We start from the raw sequence: 14,288 nt of genomic DNA on the forward strand, positions 1-14,288 counted from the left end.
GGCATATGATTGAACTTGGGTTATTTAATCAGACATGCCAACATAGTCGAGTCCAAACACAACGCTAATAGGATGATTGTATTGCCAATATATTTAATTTGGTGGAATCAATCAGCAAAACTCTATGTATTCGCATTAATTCTTTATTAATTATAATATGTTAAATAAACTGGCATTTTTAAGTTAGTCAAGATATCTGAAAAGTGTTTTGACAATTTGTGACAGGTTATACCCGAATGCCCATTGGTTCGTACTTTAACAAAAATTAATCAAGTATGGTTTGATTTAAAAAATGGCCAACCCAAACCTGTGTTATTGAGCTCATGAATTACGCTGAATAGATTATCTGTATAAATATTTTTACCCTGGGTCCTAATTGCTATCCACAACTAAATATATTATTAATCTAAGTTTCAATGTTGTTTCTTATGCATTTTAATATATTACTTTTATGATATATTGTATAATTTTTCCGTAGGTTCCCCGCTTCTGCTGTAAATAGATCTATACAATTCTGATCTCCTAATTGTCAACCACCGCTGTATATATATCAACATCCCATTCAATATCCAATAGTATTTTTATAATCATGCAACCAAGCCTGTTCTGTATAATATAAGGTACTACCGAAGTATGTGGACCAAGATGGCCGACACCAGAACGTAGTATGTGTACCAGGTTAGGGTTAGGCCATAATTTCAGGTACAATTACTACGGGAGTCATTTGGCTAGTCCCCGAACTTGTAATACTAAAAAAAGGAAAATTATGGCCTTAGTAAACAACTATGTTCCAGTGTCCGCCATCTTGGTTTACATACTTCGGGAGTACCTAATATAAAGCATCTGACAATATACAAATCAAGAGTTCCAGCAAAATTATTTTTGAAAATTTGTGACTTTGTATTCTCTTGCACATCAAAATTAATTTGGCTATGTGCTCAAGTGTATTCTATATTTTATATAAAACAAATTTAATAATAATATAAACGAATGTGTTAATATTTTTATAACAATTTATGCGACCAAGCCAATACTGTATTTACAAACTATTAAAAGATCTGACGCAGAAATACCACTGAGTTATTATTCCAGTAAAATATTTTTTTATATGTTTCAACTTTATAAATAATTTGATATGCATTAAAGTGTTTTCCAAACCAATTTGATATAAAGAATGTGTGATCTTGCAAAATTGATTATCATGCTGAAATTGTTTCAATATGGGGGACGGCTAATTTTTTACTCCAAATGTATAAAACCAGTCTTAGTAACCAAGTTATTACACTATGAGTGGTATGGGGTCCAATTGTGAGTACTCCCGTAGTGTGTGCACCAGGTTAGGGTCAGGCCATAATTTTACCCAATTTTCCTTAGTTTTAGTTTTATTACGAGTTCGGGGACTGTCTGTGTTAGCCAAGTGAATATACCCCTGTCCATAGGTTTCATTCTCTTTACACAACTTGATGTAAAGTAGGCGAATAACATTAGTTACCTCCATATTGGTACACTACACATACTTCTACTATGATACTAATAATAAATCAGCAAAACCCCTTTAAACATTTTTATTACTGAATAAGACCAACATGGATAGAGTATCAGGAATGTCCAATCTGATTCGAATAAATATCCAAGAAACGTGTCTTTTACTAAACATTAGGAATATGTTCAAAAATACCATTTCAGTATGTATTTTAAATATTTGTACCGGTACTAGATTGTTTATTCGGCCATTCCCTCATGGGTGCGCCATCGTTAGGGCCAGATAAAAATAACTGGGTGATACTGCGGCTGCCAAAGCTTCATTTAACATACGGTAGTCTTTCTTGTAGTTGCAGGCACAAAAATTTTGGTTATTGATCTTATGACTTGAGTAGTTCGCTTTGCACAAGCTAGCTGTTGGGCCATTGCAACGTCATAGGCATTGATATTGAATTGGACTCGGGTATAGGCTTCGCAACGTAAAGGGACTGAAATTACAAAAATAAACTCGTTTCATGGGCCACATGTCATTCAAATATGGCACTTCTCAGTGGGCCGCACAAGGCACATGTGCTGCAGGTTGCACACCCCTAACATACACAAAGAACTTGTATTTACTATATCTAATACCCATGGACTAAGACAAGACAACTCAACCATATCGCTTGTGGTTGAACTATCATTTACCATAATAATTCTGAAGGTATCTGAATAGCGAGGAAATTACAAAAATAAAAATTTCATTCCACAGTATGATAATAACTATAAAATAAAAAACAATTCGCTGCTTTTGTCCAGAAGTAAGACTAGCTATAGAATTCCACCTACAGGGACAAGGGCAATTTTATCTGTTTTCGTCTAACCCCAATTGGTGTAAAACTCTAAAATGCCTGTCAAAAGTCTGTCACAGATGTGCAAATATTCCAACTTTGCATTTCTTTTTTTTTATGAATGTTCTATTCAGTTCGATATTCATTTTGAAAACTACACCAGTTCGAATTTGTACTAAACCATTGCCTCAAGTAAGTACAGGGAGACAACCATGACCTGTGGTCTTTCCAATCTCATGTATCATCAAATGCTCAAGGTGGGGAATTTGGAAACATCAAAATTGAAATTGGAAATAATGTGTTCATTTGAGTGACAACCAGAACCTCTTTCGAGTGTTCTGTTCTTCTTGTCTAGAGCAAAGATTATTCAACCTTTATGGAGGAGAGGAACCCCAATAAACATTTCCAAGGCTTAAGAACCCCTGTGTAACTGAATATACATTATAATATGCCAATCAAAAAATGTGAAACGGAAATTTGATGTAGAGTAGAACTAAGATCTGAAGCCCGAACCCGAAATTCGAGCCGGGTCGGGCTGTTCTATCGCTACTTTTTTTTAAATGGGGCGTTTTGGCCACGAGAGACCGTGGTCTGCAAAAAAAAACAGAAGTTGCCTCATCAACACGACACTTTTGCAATGACAATTCAGATATCTCCTGATTAAAATATGAAATTTCGGGTTTGCTTCGGGCTCGGGCCTGCAAATCCGGTTAATTAGTAGGACTCTGGCCGGGTCGAAGTTTTTGAGCCTGATCTTACCTCTAATGTAGAGAAAATGGAAGTATCTCATGAAACACACTTATTATATCCGTGTATTTAATTATATTTAAACAAGATAAATATAATAATATAGACCAGGGCTACTCAACTATTTTTACCGGAGGTCCGCATACAAAACTTCAAAAATATTTGGGTCCGGACTTTCAAGACATTATATTTCGGCATCCTCAAGCACACGATTCCTTGGCCGACTAATGATTATAAGCTAATCAAGATTGTTTGTTATGGCGCAATAGTTCTTTTCATATATATTTTTAAATCTATAAAAGTGATTTTATAAAAGGGAACCACATATATTTTCTCAGTACTGAGTTTCGATAGAAACACAAGGAATAACAAGAGTAAGGGGCACTCCGGAAGTATGTGTACCAATATAGAGGTAACTAATTTTTTTCGTCTACTTTACATCAAGTTGTGTAAAGAGACTGAAACCTACGGGCAGAGGGTATATTCACTTGGCTAACACAGACGTCCCGAACTCGTAATAGAACTATGATATAGAAAATCGAAATTATGAACCTGGCAAACATAATACAGAAGTACCCTTCGAAGGAAAATAAACCTCCTCCATATTGTAATATAATAATTGCCTGGGGAGTAGTCTTAGGGGGATTCCCCCTCGTGTATAACTGGCTCATCACTAGTAGTATCGTCAGTGAGCACCATTTCAGATTCATTCTCTGGTTTGTCAGTCTTTTCAGAATCTTTCTGTTCAGTGGTTATAAGTCTTGATCCAAATGAACTCTTAGATATCATCAGCATCTCTTAAAATGTCATTTTCTGTTTGCATTCGGGATAACTCTTCTTAATCTCTGAGATATTGCTCATCATCAACATCCGCAGCATGCCTCATCACAGCAGCCATTCCGTGGATCTGAAACATGGAAAGATAATCAATGTTTTTTAAGATAAAACTGCCATCTATTTTGTTTTGAAATAATTGAACCTTCAGCGCCACCAGGTGGCTGAATTATTTTGCTTGAATAATTATTGTCAAACCTCCAGCATTACTTATGACAGATTGCCAAGTAAGAAAGATTCCAGTTCTTCAAATAATAGTAGCCCATTACATATTGTTGGATATCAGTGGCAAATATTAATAAACTGAACTTGATTAATCAGGATGCCTAATTCAGTACTGCCTTAGTGTGTGTACCAGGTTAGGGTTAGGCCATAATTTCATTCATATTTTCCTTATTCTATTACGAGTTCGGGGTCTGTTTGTGTTAGCCAAGTGAATATACTCTCTGCCCATAGGTTTCAGTCCCTTTACACAATTTGATGTAAAATAGGCGAACACAATTAGTTATCTCCATATTGGTACACACTGTTTCTACTAAAAGGTTATACAGAAAAATGCTCAATGTTATGCAAGGTTACTCCCACAATTTGCCATTTTGTGGAAGTCAGAGGGTTAATCGTGCATATATTTATAGCGATTAGGGGATTTTTGGCAGGCAATACCTAATGAATTTAGTTATGGGACTAATAACATGTTCTTTTACATCAAAACCAATCCCCATAATCAAATCTGTGATAAACTGAAATGTGGGACCAGAATTGTGGGCCAGGGTAACCAATATTGTGGGATGGCGTAACCAAGCACTACAACCTAACTGTGGACTAGAATAACTTTAGTCTCAATACCTTATCAATGAGTTCCATATTCTCTTCTTGATATTGTTTTTTGTGATCTGGATGCTGAAAATGGAAAATATAAATAAAATTAATAATGCTGCTAAGTCACAGTTCACTGATTTTGTTGAAATATTTGAATCCAAGTAAAACTTAGTAATTATTCTTTGTGAATATTATTCAGCTATACGGCTTTTGATTTTTAATATTAATTTACAAATACTATAATGCAGGAGTGTGCAACCTGCGACTGGCCCATGGGCCAAATGCGGCCCACAAGAGTGTCAATTTTGAATGGTGTATGAACCACGAAATCAGTTTTCAATTAAATTTAACTTGTTACGTGTGAGTAATTCCTATCCCTGTGCGTTGCGAAGCCTATACCTGAGTCTAGTTTATTCATGCCTACGACTTTACAATGTCGTAACAGGTTTCGCCCAGTTATTTCTATCTGGACCTCCTGTATTAAAAGTTGCACACCCCATGCTATAATGCGTTGTTCTTAGCTTCTAGAATTGTCGCTCCAATATGCCTAATCCACTGGTTCTCAACCTTTTTGATGAGGTGGAACCCCATTGGAACATTCCATAGGCTCAAGGTACCCCAGTACAATACTTAACACTAATACTTGCAAAACATAGCGAAATTTAAAGTGTAGCAGGTCTGATAATAATGTTAAACCTAATAATAAGTATATTTTGTTCTAAATACAAGTACAAGTATTCGATATCATTCAAACAATATATAGGGTGTCCCTAAAGTCGGGAAATTATTAAAATTGGAAAAAAATTTATCGATACCATATATTGTTTCGGCCCCCACAGATGTAATAAATGGAAGTAAAAAAACTTACCTAATTACTGGTTAAAAAACAACAAATCTGGTTGAGATCAACTCACTTCATACCGAAATTGAAATTGTAAAGGGACTTCATGGACACCCTGTACATATTTTATATAGTCTCTCGCATTTGAATGTAAACTTATGGAGCCGCTGCACTGAACTGGCCAAAACCTAGGTTAATAACCTTAATTTGCCATTTCTACGGGAAATAGGATTGTTCGTGTGAGAACGATGTAGTATTTTGAAAGAATGGAACTTCAATAAAATGTTTATTAGTATAAATACATTCATTTTATAGTAGAACAATAGACTTTCCCCTGAGATTATGCAATGAATTGATGGATCAACATACTTTTGGTGCTTTGTAAACTTCATCATCTGCTGTCTGTACTTGGCCATGATAAGTTCCAATACGTTCTGGTGGTCGGTCAAACTTTGTCGCAATTCACCGTTCTCATGTTGTAGGGACCGAATTGCATTATTTAATGGGAATTGAGCAAATATAATTTTGTTTCCATCAGAACTATTATTTGAGATTTACATTTGATTATTATTTACAATTTTGGATCAATATTTATATTTTTTCTCTTCAAAACTTATACCCTTTAAAGCAAAGGCCTGCAACATTTTTTGTCGGTTGGCCATATACCCAACTTCATACAGTTAGCCGGGCCACACAAAAAATTAGTTTAAAGAGAAAATAATATTGCTGTTGCTCAGCCTTACAGTATTAAAGGCACCGGCGAAACAGCAAAGATTTAACGCAGCGAAAAAATGTAATTTTTTTTTAAACATAAACTGTTGGATTCTGATTTTATGCTTGATGGGGAGAATCTGAGCGTTGACGAGGGCCATACTGAACGGCTTGGTGGGCCGGGTTGTGGCCCGCGGGCTGCCTATTGCGCACCCTTGATCTGAAATAACCACTGAATTTAGACTACAGGTAGTTCTTAATCAATTTCAAATTAAATTTTTCTGTTCTTGCAGCATTTGGTACAAAGTAGAAAACGATCAATTTATGTCCGGAAATATCATACAGGCAGGTAAAGATAATAGAATAAATATTGCGTTACAAACATGAGCAAAGCTAGTACTAGTTTTTGTAAAAATTTGTCGTACCTAAGACCAAAGTAGACCTTGGTCTGTGTCCAGCAACTTTGTTCAGTTCAATCAAATTTTCTTGATATGTGTTTCTTGCTTCCATCTCTTTCTTGAGAGTTGAAGCCTGTTTGGCAAGACTTTCAGCAGCACTGTCATGATCCTGGGATAATAGATGAAATTAAATCATTTGGAAGTGTATGTTAGAAAGCATTGATAAGTTTGATTGTTGCAGTGTAGCCCACATAAACGCTACTTTTTTTAATTTAAAATATTTCTGATATGACGCATTCAGCATTAATGATGTGGACAATATTTTTATGATCTGAGCATTTAAAATATTCTTAAGAGTCTAACCAGAAAATAAGATTGGAAATCATTAGTTAACTATTGTGTATCCAGGGCCCCGAGAAGTTTAAAACAATTCAAAATACTATGGAGCTTCTTTTCCCAACCAAGGTGGACTTTTCGGAATTTGGTGCGGAACTCTTTATCATTACTATTATTACTGATTTCATTAGCTATGACATTATAAACTATAAGTGTAGAAAAAGCTGGAGTGTGACTTGTGCACAACAATAAGAATATGTATTTGCTCGTTTTGTAGCCCGGGCCCATATTTTTTTAACCAAACTCACTAACCGTACCCTTATTCAGGCATGGGCGCTTGATGATTTAAATGAGAATAACAAAAATTTTGACTTTTTCTACGCACCCCAGGTACAAAACCACAAAAGAAGAAAAGTTTTGCGACGCCCTATCAATATTGAAACGACGCCCAGTTTGAGAACCACGGTGTTACGTAATCAATGCTATCTGTTATGTAATTGGACGCCTGAGGCGTGATCTACCAGCATCTGACAAAACTTCTTCTTATTTCCTATTTTTCTCTTCCACTGAAAAATCAGCTTTTACATCGGGCGGGTATTCAAGCACCGGCCCTTATTTATTTTTATGTTCTGTTCACACGGGCGGCTATTCAAATGGGCCCTCAATCAAGATCGGGCGGTCAAACGAGCATATACGGTATATTAAAGCTAATTTACATATAAACATTACATAATATGGGATTAGTTAGCAAGTTTTCTTATTTGCTTTAGATACATGATATTTTAAACCTTTAAAAACAAATTAGTAAAACAATTAACTTTCCTAACCTTGGGATTTTGAAAAATGTTGATACTTTTGGTACTCGGTAAACTTCATCATCTGCTGTCTTTGCTTGGCCATGATAAGTTCCAATGCGTTCTGGTGGTCGACAAACTTTGTCACAATTCATCGTTTTCATGTTGGAGAAATCGGATCGAAATATATTCTTGCTACCTTGAAATTAAAAATGCAAATTTATTTACCATATGAGATTTTACGCAATTTATTTACAGTGCAATTTGGTACTCCTGTAGTATGCGAACCAAGATGGCGGACACCAGAACATACTACAGGAGTACCTGCAATTTATTTCATGCAGAATGCAAAAACTTTTGATTTGATCAAGGTTTTTATTTCTGATTTCTAAGCAAGACAATAGACAAGCACCCATGAAACATTCGCTTGATACTAGGCTGATTAGAGCTGATCTAGAGGTTCGACCCAGTCCATTACCGAAGTGTGTAATGTCTTGCTATTGCCTTATCTAACTAATCCTTACTTAGGATTAGCTCACTGGTGGGCCAATAATATGATAGAACCACAAAAAAAGTATATGAATGCAAGGTTTTCATATTCAAAATTTCAATATCCTGAATCAGACCCAACTATGATAGATTAGAATAGGAAATGTAAGATTGGACAATAACAGTACAGAACCTAAAATGGGAGAAAAGAAAGAAATTCATATTAATTGCAAGGTTATTGATCCGATTGATTTAGTTGTTTCAGCCAGGACATTTTGGACAAATGTACTTTAAACCATTTAAATCTTATTTTGTTTTCATTGCATCAATTATTTAGTTTCAAGTGTTTGTCTTGGAATGTCACAAATACGAAGAGTGAAAACAAGAGTTAGAAATCTTGATATAAAACATCTTTCATACCCAAGACTAGAGTAGAGTCCGTGTCCAGCAACTTTATTCATTTCAATCAAATTTTTTTTGATATGTGCTCCAGGCTGAGTTGAAAGCAGTTTAGGAAACCTCCATAGTCCTGAAATGGAGAGAATAATGATAAGAAATATAACTTCTTGTTTTCAAACTCCCGACACAATCACTTTAATTGATACAAATCACGGCGCATTGAAATAAAATATTGATTTTATTACAGTATCAACATTAAATTATGACAAGTCTTCAAGTACCGTACAAGTTTTACATTTCATGCACATTTGATCCATACTACCCAAAAACCAGGCTTGTCCATCGACCATCGGACATATTTTTTTGTCTCATCCCACCCCATGGGATTTCGATTGGTATACAATTCAATAAAAATTGTTATTTAGGTTTGGCGAAAAACAAACTGTATTTAGATAGATAGTTTATTTCGAACTCCATAACAAACATAAATTAAAAATGGAGAATTCTGGAGGGCAAGCAATACCTATAAAAAAGTTTAAAACATGAGAAGTATCTCATGTGCCTGCCCACCAGCACGCACACAAAAACATAAGCCCAATTAAATGAGGCTTGGGCCAAACTTGACAAACAAAAAACACGATAGTGTTAAACTTTCGGGCTGTTGTACTTCAGTACTTTCAACAATTACGTTGATAATGACCCATACCTACAACCTCATGCATAGATAATGTGGGGAGTGGAATGTGATAAATTGGCGACGATAGTCATACTCATGAAGCCATGAAAGCTTTAAGAAAAGCCAAGCCACGAAAACTATACTGATTGCTAGATTGGGCATTGCGGAAAAGGTGACAAGTGGTTTAATATACAAACAAACGCAAAACCATGGGGGCAAATTCGGTGTGCAGACACTCATAAAAGCAATTATCAGGGAAAACACTAATCACACGTGAGCAGGTCTGTAGCCTAATCGATACATTGACGTGGCCAACATTGTTAAAACAGTACCGGTATACACACAGAGAACAAATCAAAAATATGCTATCAAATGAATGTTTAAAAATGTTGCGCATTGATATGATCATAAGTTGCACTACAAACGTTACACATGTATAGTTGAATACTCAGTTAGTATTCAAGCGGAATTTTTAGAAATAGCAGTATTTGCTGACAGTCCGAATTCAGTATCATACTCTTTGTCACAAAATAAAATATCTGAATCAATCCCTGATGTATTCATCTTTCGATTCTGTTATGATGTCCGTATTTCCATAATATTCTGTACCGTAAAAGCGCCTAACTTCGGACAAAATTACTATATTTTCGTCAATAACTCGGCCATTTATTGTCCAAACGGTGCCAAAATTGCTCGGTAAAACATTCGTGCGGTAATTTACATTCCCTGCAAATTTCGGTTCAATTGGACTATTTTTACTATTGAAATAATCGATATTTCTTGCCATCTGACCGTTATCCTTCACTGCCCTAACTTCGGACAGTCATTTTCTTCACTGCGTAACCGCGACGCACAGAGAGAAAGAGGCTTCCGATGCGGATGACGTAATCACGTCGTTGCGTGAAGATAAGACGCTCGATCGTCGTCGTAACGTAACATTGACGTCACGACGAAAATGCATTATTTGAAACTTCCGTCGTCCAATGTTTACATCTTTCGTTCGTTATTTTCGATACTTCAGATGAGTATAATAACATGTTAGTCATTTTAATCAGGAAATGCATACGTAAATATATCTGATGCAAACCGTTTCAATCCACAATGAAGTATTTTAACGGGCTTTTATCGAAGTCTTTGAAGTATTAATATTCTCGACGGATAGCTTTTTTTTATTCTGCGCGGTTGTCTTTATAAATGATAATTTATATCAAACACACGGTAAATCCGATCGTGAAGTTCAATTTAAAATTCAACTTAATCTTGTAAACATGTAGGTCCCGTTTATTTGTTGGAGATTAAATTTATTTTTAATTTCGAGTGAATAAAATTCACCCAGGCCGTATTCAATAACTGTCATTTCGACTACTAATCATAAAATAATGGTTAAGTCAGTGTACTGTGCCATATGGACGTTGGAATTATCATAGTTTTATATATTCGATTTTTAACGTCATCGATTAAGTGTGACATGTATTTTCATTAATGTAATTTTGGCATATATTCATACATGACCAAAATACAAAAATATTACATTGGAACGCCGTCTTTATCTTAACGGAATTTGTCATATTGGCTCCGTTGTGTCTGGCGTCAAAATTCATTTCCGCGACGCAGTGTGACGTCGTGTCGGAAGTGAGAGAAAAATAATCTACGTGAGGTTTACGTAATTTTTGACGCTGCGTGAAATCTTAATATTCTTACGGAATTTATAATTCAGAATTTTCGGTTTTATTTAAATCTCGTACGACATCTTGCGATCACTCAAATAAATTATATACATTGTTGTCGCCCTCTACCGAATGATGGTATTTTGACGACGATAGCTTCAGTAGGAGCGACGCTCTGCGCCGTTGAATGCCGGGCAGTCAATTTTCGGCAAAATTTCCGTTTTTTTACCAAAAAAATAATTATTCAACATTAAAAAAGGTGAGAATAGATGTAGATATAACAGCGCAACCTATAATATTTAAAATTAGCAATATACAGCGCGTTTTAGCCAAGATATGGCCGTTCAAAAATTTTGTCCGAAGTTAGGAACTGTCCGAAGTTAGGCGCTTTTACGGTATCACAACCTGACAACCTACGTCTGCAAGTTGTAAACCTTCTTGCAGCGACAAATATTTTATCTAGAACTGTTAAAATATTATACCTGCAATCTTGTGACCAAATATCAAGCGTCAGCATAGATCTCATTACCGTACCGGTACCGGATAATTTTTCTTCTCCTGGTACGGTACCGGTAGCCATACTAACAAGGAAGATGACAGCCTTTTGTATGTGTGTTATTTTCGTATTTCCCTGCTTTGTCAGATTTAAAAAAATTTCTAACAAATTCGCTTGCCAAGTTGATAATTTGGACAGTACCTACCGGTATTCTAACAGATATCGCTGAAGCTAAATCGGCGAACTCGTTCAAAAACATCTCTGGGTATCTCTATCGCCCCTGATGGGGATACCGTCGCCATAAGAATCGTAAGTGATCACCCAAAGACAATGTATAACAACAAGACGTCAAGCTGCCTTTGTTTATTTATTATAATTTAACGTGAATCTGTTGGCCACAGGCTGACATCTAGTGGGAGTTTACTACTTTTGGTCGTCTGCACAACTTTTTTGCGGCGGAACGCGGGTAGAGTGGCGTGTTCAGTAAGAAAACCTTGAAGAATCTTCGTAATAATGGAGAACAAGTATGCGGGAAGTGGTAGAGAAAGGCGTTAATGGTAGGATATACCGGAAGATCATCACGCGAAAAGCATCTGTTCAAAATATCATCAAGGAAAGCCTTAAATGGTGACGCACTGTACCGGTACCAACGGACCTATGCCAGAAACAGCCTTGGACCAAATTAGCAAGGCAACTGCAATCAATTCGTTCTCCGTAAGGAGTTTTGCATCTAAATTAATTTAGTTACCGGTGTTTTTATATCATATCAACCAAGGGCCTGTGTCCCATAGAGTATTTGGAGGGAGCCACCAGTAGGTTATTTCACACTGTCTTCACTTTGTTTAGCATGTAGTGTTTAAACATAATGGGATTTGGATCTACGAATGAAAATAACACTATAAATACCACTGGAATGATAAACAAGGCCATGGGAAGGGAATTATATTTTTTACTGGCATCGAACAAATTGATGGACCTTTAATTTTTTTCCCTAAAAAAGTCCAATACACAGCTCAGACACAGCAAAAATACAAGATTTGAAACTTTCTTTCAAAATATAAATATCACAATTCACCTAATTTTATACTGGAAAACACTTGGTGCATCTACTGGAAGTGAGCTCAATTTAGTCTTGAAACAATTTCTTGTTTTTGTTTAGCAGGTGTTCTCATTGGTGATAAGCTCCCATTAATGTAATGATATCGTCTACGGTTTAGGGAATAGCCATTTTAATGTCAATGTTGTGCAGTCAATAGTGTACTGTTTGGCGTGGAATAAACACCGGCATCGAGATAATATTTTCATATGCGAAGAACACTCTCATAGCAGAGGATTTGCAAAATGTGAGTCGTCTACGTTTTCTTGTTTTCCTGTGACAGATTGTCTTTTTTGCAACATTCAAATATAATAGACCACTTCCTTGTCAATTGTGATCTATGACAATCAAATGTTAATTAAATTCGTTATAATTCTGCCACTTGTTCATTTGGTTTTGCAGCATCAGATTCGATCAGGATCTCTTCAAACCCTAAATTTATGTGTAAAAGATTTACTCATAAAAAGTAATGACACTTGTCAATTGTGATCTATGACAATCAAATGTTAATTAAATTCGTTATAATTCTGCCACTTGTTCATTTGGTTTTGCAGCATTAGATTCGACCAGGATTTCTTCAAACCCTAAATTTATGTGTAAAAGATTTACTCATAAAAAGTAATGACAAAACATGTTTGGAAGATGGAAAATACTGTACAATATTTCTAATTGAACAATCGTCAATTATATCATAAAACTTGCTATATAGCCTATTGCAGGGATGGCGAACCACTGTCACAAGGTGACCCACCGCGTTTTATTCGTGACCCGCCATGGCACAAATAAAATGAAAAAATGCCAACATATCAGTGATAAAAATTGATAAATCAGCCTAAAAATATTCTAACCATAACTAAACTATTATTATGTACCGTCAATTGGGCAGTCAGGGCTGCGATCGCTCATATGCAAATTGTATAATTAGCGGGTTATTAATTAATTAGTGATGGGACAAGCCGTGTCACTATAGAGTCATGAATTTTATTAGTTTCTTGCCTACAATGCCATTGAAAAAACAATATCTTTCAGACTTGAAAAAAAAACATGGAAATCTGAAATAACAATGGGGCAGTGTAAAAGAACCTCAATTCGGTTGAAAGCTGATCGAAAAATATAACACTGTCAGAGTGGAATTCCCTCCCAAACTCTTTGGAACCGTAAAATAATTTGCTGCATCATCCAAAACGTTTTTGGTAGGTTATATGAATGTTTTCCTATTCTAATTTCATAAAATCAAGTGCCATAAAAACTTCATGATAGAAGTGCTGCATAAGTAAAGCCCAAAACTACACCAACACCAACAGAAGCTTATAATATTTGTTTCAGAAGTTTCTTATAGATACAAACATTGATCAAATATCGACCCACTCTCTTCTATTCCGCGATAAAAATATAATTTTTGACCCATTCACTGAAAAAGATTCGCCATCCCTGGCCTATTATATAGTATATTCTTGAACTTATTTGTTTTGTTACATCATCTGCCAGCAATTCAATGATTATATTACTCAATACTCCTAAATTTCCTGCCTTCATTTTGGTAATACAAGCACAATTGTTTTTAGTAAAATAAAAACAATGCTGACACAGAAACATGTGGTTACAAGTATTGCAAATTGTCTTACATTGTGCTTTTCCTGAAGTCAGATAATCGGTCATTATTCATGTAATGT

The 14,288-nt window shown here is 35.5% G+C and overlaps 1 protein-coding gene and 1 long non-coding RNA gene across 5 annotated transcripts in view; both read right to left on the reverse strand.

Annotated features, from left to right (window-relative positions):
• Window positions 1-11,730, reverse strand: part of LOC144422706 (FGFR1 oncogene partner 2 homolog) — an 80,933-nt gene extending 69,203 nt beyond the window's left edge. The window contains exons 1-4 of one of the 4 annotated variants that reach the window (XM_078112442.1): window positions 11,506-11,730; window positions 8,702-8,810; window positions 7,826-7,987; window positions 6,690-6,831 (exon numbers count right to left, since the gene is read on the reverse strand). In XM_078112442.1, the coding sequence (XP_077968568.1) occupies window positions 6,690-6,774 (85 nt within the window). In that variant the 5' untranslated portion in view covers window positions 6,775-6,831; window positions 7,826-7,987; window positions 8,702-8,810; window positions 11,506-11,730. Of the gene's footprint in view, window positions 1-6,689; window positions 6,832-7,825; window positions 7,992-8,701; window positions 10,472-11,505 lie in introns of those variants that run through there. The other 3 variants (XM_078112440.1, XM_078112443.1, XM_078112441.1) reach the window with 3 other exon arrangements.
• On the reverse strand, window positions 3,326-5,878 carry LOC144422716 (uncharacterized). Its single transcript, XR_013475339.1, has 3 exons — window positions 5,581-5,878; window positions 4,740-4,793; window positions 3,326-3,966 (listed from the first exon to the last, which is right to left on the reverse strand). It is a non-coding gene; the product is annotated as an uncharacterized LOC144422716 (long non-coding RNA).
• Window positions 11,731-14,288: the final 2,558 nt, after the last annotated feature.

Source organism: Styela clava, chromosome 5, assembly GCF_964204865.1.
Source record: "Styela clava chromosome 5, kaStyClav1.hap1.2, whole genome shotgun sequence".
Taxonomy (NCBI): domain Eukaryota; kingdom Metazoa; phylum Chordata; class Ascidiacea; order Stolidobranchia; family Styelidae; genus Styela; species Styela clava.